At 42.4% G+C, this 12252-nt stretch overlaps 1 protein-coding gene across 5 annotated transcripts in view; it reads left to right on the forward strand.

The window, feature by feature from the left end:
* afap1 (actin filament associated protein 1) overlaps positions 1-12252 on the forward strand; it is a 284152-nt gene that overhangs the window by 200984 nt on the left and 70916 nt on the right. For all 5 annotated transcript variants that reach the window (XM_078542197.1, XM_078542224.1, XM_078542234.1 and 2 more), the window contains one exon: positions 7301-7388. In XM_078542197.1, coding sequence (XP_078398323.1) covers positions 7301-7388 — 88 coding nt within the window. The remainder of the gene's footprint in view (positions 1-7300; positions 7389-12252) is intronic.

Below are 12252 nucleotides of genomic sequence, written 5' to 3' on the forward strand. Positions count from 1 at the left end.
CACCATCTTGTACAAGAAGCCTTGCTGAATTATCACGAGAAAATATTTTTCAATCAGCCTAAACTTTTAGCACGCCTTTCTTCTGCTGCTCTCTGAACAGCAAACTGGAAGCCTGTGAATAAAATGGCTGCAGTTTCATCTGAGTGCCATTTTTGAGAAAAAAACTTACTACTTTTTTCTTTCTTTCAGTTGCTCCTGTATATGTATGTTTGTTTTTGCCCATTATTTCAGTCCTTGATTTGTAGTTCTTTGTTTCTGTCTATTTACATAGCTCTTTACTTTTCTGTATTTCTTTCTCTTGAGCTGTTTCTTATCTCTTTTGTCCTAGTCATAGGTTAGGGTTGGCTCAACTTTGGGTTTGTCTTGTGAAAAATAGAAAAGAAAACAAATTACATGCATTCCAGACAAAAAGCCTAATTGTAGTTTAATTGTACACAGCCTAAGGAAGTGTTAAGCCACTTGACCAAGCAGTCTATAATAATAAATTAAGCACATTTCTGACTTCCTTTATCCCACAAGTCCGTAGGGAACTGAATCTAAAAACAAAACACACACACATAAAAGGTATAAAGCAAATAATTGTCAAGAGAATAGGGATTGGCGTAATAAACAACTTGAGGAGAACTAAAGTCACTATTTTAAAATAGAAAAAAACACAATTGTGGACAGGTGGAGTAATGATGGTAGAGCTATCTCAGTTGCATCACAAACCAGAAAAATGATTAAGGACTGCATCAGTATTTTAAGAGACTTAGCAAGATTTGAGGACCAAGATATGGCCAAAATGCTAAGTAGATACTTTGCATTCGTTTTCACTACTGAAGATGATGCTAAGGTGCCAGTGGTATTGGAAAAGGATGCTGCTCAAATCAATTAAATAGAAGTAACTGTAGGAAAGGTCTTAGTGAGGATTAAGACACTCAAGGTTGATTGGACTACTGGACTTGATGTAGTTTGTCCCAGAGTGCTGAAGAAATTGGGAGAAGTATTATGCGAGCCATCAGCTGGTGTACATAATAGGTGTGGATTAGTTCCATTGGATTGGTGAGAAGTTCGTGTTTTTGTAATATTTAACTAGAGGAAGAAATCTGTTCCTGGGAATTTTTTATATCAGTTTTAGGAAATATACTAGAAGATATTATAAAGGATTCAATTTATAATTATCTGGAGGGTTTGGCAATTATTAGCATGGCTTTTTGAAATAAGCCCTGCCCCACCAATTGGAATTCTCTGAGAAAGCGACCAAATCTGGGGTCAGATACTCAAGTTGCTAAAAGAAGTATTGCACGTTAATAAGGCCATATAAAAGATAGCAAGCTAAGCAATAGCATTCATTTTTTAGAGGATTGCCATTGAAAAGCAGAGAAGCTATGTTATTAATTTTTAAAAATAAAAATATTTGGGCAGAATTTTTATAATGTTTATGTTTAGGTGAGTGAGTCTGATGTGTGGACATTTTTTTTCGCAATTTAAAATCTTTATTTCATGGTTTCAAATTCTTCAGTTCCCTGAGGCAGCTGTCTGCCATCAGGGCGCTTTTAGTACAGGCTCCCCCGCTGACTTCAGCGCTCACCCTCCCCCTGCCCCCATCCCAGCAGCGCTGAGCCTTTCAGCGTGCTTTTCACACTGGCTGACCGTTAATTGGCCAGGCAGAGTGAAATCCTGGTCGGGGGCCGATCGCAGGTAGTGGGCCATTTCCCGGTCGATCCCGGGCTCGCCCACCATGCCCGCCCGACACACTTCAGCCCCCGGAGTACTGGGAACAGGTTTGGTCACTTTATTATAAAAAAGGATATAGATTTTTACTGGAGAAGACATAATAAATATTTACTAAAATGACACCACAACTGAGAGGTTACACCTATCAGGAAAGATTGATGAAGCTGGAGCTCTTCTCTCTAAAAAAGAGGGATGACTTGATAGATGTCTTTATGATTATAAAAGGGTTTGATAGGGTGAACATAGAGAAGATGTTTCCACTTGAGGAAGACCAGAACTAAGGACCATAAATATAAGTTAGTCCTGAATGTGTCCAATAAGGAATCAGGGAGAAATTTCTTTGCCCAGAGAGTGGTTAGAATATGGAATGTGAGGTGAATAGCATTGGTGCATTTAAAGGGAAGCGAGATAATACATTAGAGAGAAAGGAATGGAAGGATATGTTGATGGGGTTAGATGACGGAGGGTGAGAGGAGGCTTATGTGCGGCATAATTACCAGCATGGACCTGTTGGGCCTAATGGCCTGTTTCTGTGCTTTTTTTTGTGGATTTTTGTGGATAAATTTGTGGATGATAATCCAGCAGATGTTTCATATTTTGCTTTCTAGAATTATTCAATGCAATGTTGCATGTATAGCAATTGAAAAGGCATCAGATATTATAGTAGATAGATGTTAACTGGCTGCACTCTGATAAACAGAGAGTTATCACTAGGAGTAGATTGATACAGGGATAATCATGAGTTAGGTCCCACAGAGCTTTTTGTTAAGACTGTTACTATCTGCCAGAGTAGATTTTTGTCTTTACCACCTGGAACCCAGAGGAGAAAATCCAGTGGGAAGGATATCAAACCAGCTTCTAATCCTGCCAGAATTTCCCTTCATTGATTTACATCAGGTGAGTCGTTGTCCTATTGGACAGGTTACTGAAGAATGTTTTGACTATGAATGCCCTTCAAATGGGAGCTGGACAAGTTCCTAGGAGAGGATGGTACTTCCAATCATAAAGGTTATGTTGTGGGTTAGTTGGGATTAGAAGGATTTATAGGTTACAGCAGTCTTCTGGAATTTTGCCTAAGAGAGTCAGAGAGAAACTTCCCAGTGTTTCCCTAATGTTATGACACAGCCAATGGTAAATGCCGAGCTGCTCAAATCCCAGAGGGAAACTTGAAACAACTGTCATAAATAATTTTCAATTTGTATACATTTTGAGATGCGTGCCTTGAATTCAGTAGTAATAAGACCACCAAGTCTTATAGGTTTTTATAAAACTAGATTAAACATTTATTAATAAGAGAAATGATTTTAAAAACATACATAGGGCAGAATCTCCTGTTTGGTGAGCGGGGGTGAGGCCCGCTTGCCGACATGTAAAATGACACGGAGTGACGTCGGGCGTGTGTGCTGACAACACCCCGCATCATTTACATTTTCAGGTCGGTGGGCACGCAGCCAACTCGGCTGCGTGCCCGCCAACCTGTCAACGGCCTGTTAAGGCCATTAAAACACTAATTGAAATCATTAATGGACCTGCCCGTCCAACCTTAAGGTTGGCGGGCAGGCCGGGAGCTCTGGTGGGCTTCTGAAAAAGCATGAAACCTCATTCACGGGTGGGATGAGGCTTCATGAGTGATTTAAAAATCTCGGAATATTTCAAAATAAAAGTTATGGACATGTCCCAACTCATGTGACAGTGTCACATGAGGGGACATAGCAGCAAATTTTTTTTCTCATGTTTATTTGAAGTTTCAAATCTGAGCCGACCTCCCTGAGGCAGCACTTTGCCTCATGCGTGAAAGAGCACACTCCCGGCTCAGGGAATCACCCCCCCACCCGCACATCCTGGCGGACGTCACACTGGGCAGGCCTTAATTGGCCCGCCCACATAAAATTGGCCTGACTGGGGGTGCCGATCGGGAACCCACCCACACGCGCCCGCTCCCACACATCCCCCCTGACGTGGGGAAAATGTTGCCCATAGATTCACAAATGACCACTATGATAACTTCTAAATCCCCTAATCAATCTGACTCCCAGTTACACTTTCGTTAAGGCAACAGTAAAGCACATAGATTTTAAAAGACCCAGAAATATGATACCCTGAACAAGTTGAATTCCAAGTGAGTTTTCTTAACTTCAGTCCTTTGAAGAGAACAGCTTGAGGCATAGATGCTGAAGGCTTTTCACACACTTGTAAGATCTTAAAAATGCCTTCCCTTGCAAACAGTCTTCTTTTTACATATCTTCCTCTTTGAATGCGAACATCCATTGTTTCACTATGGGAAGAATTTTCTGGTCAGCGAGTGGGGACGGACCATGCTCGCTGACGCATAAAATGACGTGCGGTGACGTCAGTCGGGCGTCCCGATGTCACTGCATGTCATTTAGATTTTCGGCTGTGCACCCACCGAACTGTCAAAGGCCTATTAAGGCCTGTTAAAAACTAATTAAAACAGTTAAATGAGCTGCCCGTCCAACCTTAAGGTTGGTGGGCAGGCGAAGAGCCCAGGCGGCCTTCGTATTTTTCATGAAACCTCATCCATGGGCGGGATGAGATTTCATGAAGTGTTTTAAAATTCAATAAAAATTACTTTAAAAATTCATTGACATGGCCCAGCTCATGTGACACTGTCACATGAGGGGACATCTTTTAAAAGTTTTAGTTTTCCTTTATTTAAATTTTCAAATGTCAGACTGATCTCCCTGAGGCGCCTCTGTGGCTCAGGGGGATTTCTGCGCTCTTTCACACGTATGCGCGAAAGAGTGCAGGCCCAGACTCAGGGAAACCCCTCCGCCCGTACAGGGAGCACCCAGCGCTTCCAGGCAAGTGTCATGCTGGGCAGGCCTTAATTGACCCACCCACGTAAAATGATGGCGCGGACCCGATCAGGGGTGCCGATCGGGTTCACGCTCACTCCCACCCACCCCCGCATAACCCCCTCCCCACGAAGAGGGGGAATTCAGCCCTATGTGTTTGGACTTTATCTCCCTGATAGTAAAACACTCTCATAGCACTAAGTTTTACCAGTAATCTTTGGGAAAATTAAACACACCATTTCTAAACTTCACTTGGCTAGGTGACACATTCTATCCCTCCTTTGAAAACAAGTTTGTCTGTTTTATTTAAAAATGCAAATGTTTCCTTGACACCTATGTGTTTAAACTTCCCCATGTTTACCTAATTAACATTTCAAACCTAGCCTTTCTTCTTAGGTCAAAGCACCCAGACTAATTCAATTAAGTCTCACCCGCACACACACACATAGACACATCGCATTATTACTCTATTTTACAATAAATTCCAATAACATTATGATTGACCTTCGAATCCATCCTCTTTTTCTGTCTCTCCCAGGAGATTGCACGATTAGAGAGGTAGGTCAGTGGGTGGGGTGGGGTGTGCGTGTGTGTTGGATGGGAAGCCTTTTCCTGCCCCTTGTTATACAGGTTTGTAACCGCTTTCAAATTGTGCATTTTGTTTTGCTCTTGTCAGGCATGCATTAGAAGGAACACAGTGCCCCTCATCCATATCCCTGATGGATAGTGTGAACAGTACTTGTGATTCCTGTGATACCCCATATGTTGCATTCAGTTCCTGATTTTTTTAAGATGGCTTATCAAAAGAGAGCACTCTCACGCAAACCAGAAGAGAAAACTGCTAATTCAAAGGCACCATTTGGAATTCCCTGACAGCTTATTAAGTGAATATACTGCATGGAATTAGACAGGAAGTTCCAGGACAAAATATCTCTAGCTGATGCTGAGTTGGTCGATTTGATGGTGTTAAGAATGCTAAATTTGCCTGGGTTATGGATGGGGAAAAGGATTAGTTGGGTTCCTAATCCTTATCCCTATCCAGCTATCCCTGCTGGAAAATGAATGGGTGTTTTTTGAGGATAGAATTAGGTTTGGCATTGATGTCTCCATGGCCAAATAGCTTGTCGGTACCCTCTGCTTAGATCACAAGTGATGAATAGCTTCCACCAAAGGGAGACCAATACTTGTTGAGCTGTAATCAATATGGGGGAGGCGGTGGCATAATGGTGTTGTCACTAGACTAATATTCCAGAGACCCATGGTAATGCTATAGGGACCCAAGTTTGAATCCCACCAAAGTGAAATTTGAATTCATAAAAATCTAGAATTAAAAGTCTGATGATAACCATTGCTAATTGTCGTAAAAACCCATTTGGTTCACTAATGCCCTTACCTGGCCTACAGGTGACTCCAGACTGCTATGGTTGACTCTTAAGTGCCATCTGAACAAGGGCAATTAGGGATCGACAATAATTGCTGGCCTAGCCAGCGACATCCACATTCCATGAACAAATAAATTTTTAAAAAGTGGTGTCATCTTCTGCTGAGAAAGAGAGCCACAGTAAAATAAATTGCAAAGATTACCAGATGGTTTCAACAGCTGCCAAAAGGCAATATCTAATAATAGAGCCCAAATAAACTCTTATCACTCATTCTCTGCCTTGTGCACATAACTGCAAATTATGCTGGCATATAAGTACAGAGAAAACCATGACTTTGGTACCAGGAGGCTGATAAACTACAGTTATTCCAGTACACTCCCATTTTAACTCCAGCTGGAGTGGAGCAGAAGCTTGCATTAGAATAGATCCGGCTATGCCAGACCCTGGCCTTCCCTTGGGCGTTCCCTTGTGAGGGGCGTCGCACATTCGCCTGCTCCAGACATTGTCAGTGATGTGGAATGGGATATGGTCAAGGACCTGGAATTCCAAGCCAGGAGGTCTCACGTTCCTGTCCTGGATTCCAGTCAGTGGGGCATTGGCAACCAGAAAGCTGAGCAGAAGTATGCATACTTGCTGCTTCAGTGTTGGGTGTGGACCCACCTGGGAATCCACACCTGGATCGTGGCATGGGAAGACAATAAACAATTTTGAAAAAAGGAGCTGAGGTGGCTGTTTCTTTCTGGGAAGGCATCTACTTTGCACGGGGGTCACAGACAACCAGGGCACACTTCCACTCTGTTCCTGTCCTAGACACCAGTAAATTCAACTTCTATTTGCCAATGGGGAGAGGAAATGGCACGTCTCTCAGACTTTCCCCTTTGGGCTCCATGTAAGGTGGGTTGCAATATATTTTTAAAAATAAATCCTCACCTTTCTTTGAAGGTGTCCACTTGCCAGGGTCCCTCCTCCTAACCCCCCCCACCCACCCACCCGTAAGGCAATCAGCTGTCCATCTGCCTGTAGACCTCATTGCACTCAACCACCAGCCTTCAGTCCTACGCTAGGCCATGGCTAAGCAGAGAAATGGGAACTCCTGCTGCAGGGAGATTCCATTCTCAATCCTGTCCCTGGGAACCACACCCTCTTCTTAATAGCCCTCTAAGGGATGGATGGAGGTGCTGTCCCTTACAGCGTCAACTGACAGATCATGGAAGCTCTGTGGCCCAATGCAACTGGGTCTTTGCCATTTTCTGATGAGTTCTTTGACTACCCTGTGAACATCAGAGGAAATTATTCCAACAGATTTCGTTTCTAGGAAATCATTAGAGAGTTTCTTGAATTAGCAGCAATAGGAGATTGGTCGTGTCTGCCTTTCTCTTGCAGAAATTATCTTCAGAGAGGCCAAATTCAGATGGTGAAGGACATTTGGAGAATGGTACCCATGTTGGAACAACAGATGGTAAAGACCATGGTAAGTCCATGTACATAATGTATTTCAAGCACTATCAATACCACTGTTAAGCTGCCATTCACTTTCTCATCCCTTTACAATGTAGAATTTTATTTTTTTCTTCACCTTGTGCTGTTACTGGCTGCAGTGGGGGGTGGGGTGGCGAGGGTGGAATTCCTTGCCCCTACTGGTTGAAAAGTTGGTCGGCACCTCGCCAACATTAAATTTGGCTGCCCAACATTAATAATATGTTGGGGGTGGCCTTAATGAGGTACGAGTGGGACTTGCGCCCCTCAGAGATAGGAAATCCGGCCTTGAAGACCTACCAGCCAATCTGGCTGGCTGCTAGCTTTGTACCAGAACATGGTAGTGGCTACTGAAACACCAGAACACAGTTGTGGCTGCTGCTGGGACTACAACGATTCTTGAAAAGAAATAAAATGTCTCCCAGACTTAAAGTAAGTCTGGTCATTTTGGCCAGGCATGTTTTCGTGATCTCAGAGGGGCTTGGGGGGTTCGGATTTTAGAGGCCAGGTGGGAGGCACAAAGCAGGGGGTGAGGGGTACCATCTCGGGAGGGAGGTGCTCCCAATAGGCACAGAGGACCCCCCCAAGAAGGTACCCCCCCCAACCTTCCTTTAGCCCATGCAATGAAACCTGCCAGGCTGGTCGCCTTCCTTCCACTCTCGTCAGCCAAACATAGCAACGGAGGCGGAAAGAGGTCAAGTGACTGGCTGATGCCTTACCTGTGCCTCTGTAATTGGGGGGGAAATAAGTCAGGGGGAAATAGGTTGGCTGACCGTCTGCTTAATTTTACATGCACCCCCCGCCATCTTCATATACGCTGGCAGGGGCTGTAAAATTCACCCTCATATTGCATAAAGTAACACTGCTGAAGATCACAAACATTCATACTGTGACCAAATAGTTATGTTGTATTTCAAATCACAAAATACTTCTTTATTTTTCAACAGCAGCACTGTGGCAAGATTAAAACATCTCCTTCAAATGCAGCAGGTTCTGTCTCTGTCTTTGTATTGGTTGAAATGCTTATTCGCTGGCTCTTGTCAAAGGTGGATAATGGCCTCTCATGAGGCAGGTTGTTTAACAATTATGAAAGATAGCTGCCATCAAAAATGCTGACCAGGGTGGGGAAGGCTATCACTCTCGTATCATTTGCCTTGTTTTATAGGTGTAAACATGATGTTCCAGATATTCCCCATTCGACTGTCTGCCTGACGGGCTGTGCCTTTTTGTACAGAGTGTTAAGCTGAGGAAAAGTGTGTGGAGACGCATTATGCCAATCCTTGTTGCACACAATGCACCTTTCTGTTGACATCATGGGCAATGTTGGTATCCTTGTAGCAAAATTCTGATTGCGTGGTTATGCCAAGCAACTGATTTTTGAATGTGTCATTTTGCTCACTCATAATTGGTGAGAGTCACCTCTATGTTTTCATATGAATGAGTGCCACAGGTCCTGAAACCAGTAGTGAGCTGAGGGGACCATTTGTATTCTTAATGCTGAAAATAAGTATAATTTGGAGTGCCATTTGCTATCTGTGTGAGGGAATGAGGTTCCGAGGTGTATTTAAGGGGTCTATTTCTCACCAGATGCTAATCCCCTTACACAGTATGATTCCATGTTGGGGTATTATTTTATTTGTTTCCTGGAGGATGAGGGGGAGAATGAGCAGGAAATGGGAAAAATTGCAGGAGGAGGGATCCTACCCACAGTTATCCTGCCTATTAAATTTCCTAGCACTAACACAAATATATTGGACCTTGCAGAGTGGATGAACGACCTACAATTATGTTTTTCACCATTATTGTTATTCCGTGCTCTTTAGTGTTTTTCTTAAATCGTTCTGTTGTCTCAATGAAATTCTGTTCACTTATTAATTGTCTGCTTTTTTTCTAATCAGGTTCTAATTCACTCAACCACACTAACTTCCTCTCTATAACTGTAATAACTTGTTTTCTCCTTCATTTTATTTTCCCCTGTGGTTCTAAGTAGTCGTACATCTTTCAGATTTCAGTTCGGAATGTGGCTTCTGTCCACATTTTAATCTGTACTTTCCCTGTTCAGATGCTAACTGACCTTCTCTGTATTCTCAGCATTTTCTGACTCTTTCAAATTTCCAATATTTGCAGTTTTTTTTATTTGTACCATAGATCAAAACACCTGACTAATATTCCACCAAGGTTAAAAGGAGCATAATTTGAAGAAGTTACCATAGTACTGTTTTTTCCCCCCGATGAAAGGAGTGTTGGAAGTGGCCAAAACTCCGCTTAGCTAATTTTTTTTCAGACAGAACAAGATCCAGAAATGACCATACTCCACGGATTGGCATATTTATCCATTGAGGACAAAGGTTACAAGATTCTGGTCAATATTTCCAAATTTGCTAAAGTTATTGGTAAAAAGTTCAATTAAGCTTCTTAACTCAGAATGCTACAGCACAGAAGGAGGGTATTTGGCCCATTATCCTTGTGTTGGATTTTGAAATTTACAATTTATATAAATGACTTGGATGAAGGAATGGATGAGATGGTTGCCAAATTTAGTGATGACGCAAAGATAGGTAGGAAAGTAAGTTGTGAAGAAGTCATAAAGAGACAACAAAAAGATATAAATAGGTTAAGTGAGTGGGTAAAGATCTGGCAAATGGAGTATAATGTGGGAAAATGTGAAATTGTCCATTTTGGCAGGAAGAATAAAAGAGAAGCATATTACCTAAATGGTGAGAGATTCAGAGCTCTGAGATGCAGAGGGATCTAGGTGTCTTAGTGTATGAATTGCAAAAGGCTAGTATGCAGGTACAGCAAGCAATTAGGAAAGCTAATAGAATGTTATCATTTATTGCAAGGGGAATTGAATACAGAAGTAGGAAGGTTATGCTTCAGTTATACAGAGCACTAGTGAGACCACATCTGGAGTACTATGTACAGTATTGGTTACCTTATTTAAGGAAGGTTGTAAATGCATTGGGAGCAGTTCAGGGATGATTTACCAGACTAATACCTGGAATGGGTGGGTTGTCTTATGAGGAAAGGTTGGACAGGCTAGGCTTGTATCCTCTGGAGTTTAGAAGAGTAAGAGGCAACTTGATTGAAACATATAAGATCCTGAGGGGCCTTGACCGGGTGGATGTGGAGAGGATGTTTCCTCTTGTGGGAGAATCTAGAACTAGGGGCCACTGTTTAAAAACAAGGGGATAGCTTATCGAGGATAGGTGTGATGCAGATTTGAGATCACTATCAGGTCAGCCAAGATCTTATTAAATGGCAGAGCAGGCTCGAGGGGCCGAATGGCCTACTCCTGCTCCTTGTTCATATGTCCATATGTTTGAAAGAGTTTTGCAATTAGTCCCACTCCCCTGCTATCTTTCTATAGCCCTGTACTTTTTTTCTTCAAGTCTATATCCAATCATCTTTTGAAAGTTATTATTGAATCTGCTTCCATCATCCTTTCAGGCAGTGCATTCCAGATCACCGCATCTCACCGTGTTAGAAAAAAGGCTCAACTCCCTTGCTGCTCACGTCGCTGATGCTTTTGATAATTATCTTAAATCTGTGTCCCTGGTTACTGGTCTTGCTGCTGGTGGAAACTATTTGTCATTTACTCCATCAAAACCGTTTTTCAGTTTTGAATACTTCTATTAAGTTTCCTGTAACCTTCTCTGCTCCGAGGAGAGCAACCCCAGCTCCTCTACTTTCTCCACTTAACTCGCCCATCATTGCTGTACCTTTCTGGTAAATTTACTCCGCACCCTTTCCAAGCTCTTAACATCCATTCCTTGGATGGAAAAACTAATTCATCGGGTCACGTTACAGTATCTGCATGTTCCAGGGCCTTGTGGACCTGTCACCATAAAGTCCATAGTGGCCCTAGGGGGACAAAGTAATCTGAACATTTGTACATGTCCTATGGTGGCTGCCATCATAGAATCTTAAAATTCACAGCACAGAGGAAGCCATTCAGTCCATCATGCTTGATGCTAGATCTTCAACTGGCATTGTAGTCTGCCAGCAATCAATACAGAATTTCCTATGTTTTTATAGGTAAAGCAATGTTCTGATAGATAAGAACAGCTTCTGTGTTCTTCAAAAATGATTGCTGAACATGTATGTCCCATAGTGCAGGGGGTGGCTGACCGACTTATTCCATGGCCACCTTGTTGACAGTATTCAGCTGTCACTTGCAAAAGTGACCTAATAACAGCTTTACCATTGGGTTTCCATTCCTTTGGGGCAGTGCTATTGTAAGACTTGGCAGTATCCCAAAGCACTATAGATGAATTTAGTTACTTAGTGATGGGTGATGGGAAGGGGAATGGGACCACAACATGGTTGCACATGTTTATGCTTTTTAACTCTTTATTATAAGGCAGTTACACAATCCTGTGTCTCAACTGGGTAACCTAAATTATAAGGAGTGCAGGCAAGAGAATCAGGGCTAGTTTTTGGAGCTCTGTCTTTGACTCAGGTTTCTTCTAAGCATGAATTGCAGCTGGGTACGCAGTACGCCTCCTTGTATTTTCTGCTGTTCGCTAACATATTAAGAAAAAGTGGTTGCATGAAGCCTCAAGGAGCTCTCGATCTGCACTCACCACAAATCAAACTCACCAATATTAGATTAAAAAACTTTAATGGAAGTGAGTGAAAGCTCCTTTTTTATGTTTGTTGAGCTTGCTAACAATGAACCTGGGCAGTATTTCATAACTGGACACTATCCAGGATAAAGCAGCATTTCATAACTGCACAGTCAAATCAAAATGATGTTACTTCTCTTCAGACTTCAAGGCGATAGGAATGCATTTACATGGAGTTCTTCATTGTTTATGCAATTCTTCCTCTGAAGTTATGGTGAAAAAGCAGAAGAA

Source organism: Cetorhinus maximus, chromosome 1, assembly GCF_964194155.1.
Source record: "Cetorhinus maximus chromosome 1, sCetMax3.hap1.1, whole genome shotgun sequence".
Lineage (NCBI taxonomy): Eukaryota > Metazoa > Chordata > Chondrichthyes > Lamniformes > Cetorhinidae > Cetorhinus > Cetorhinus maximus.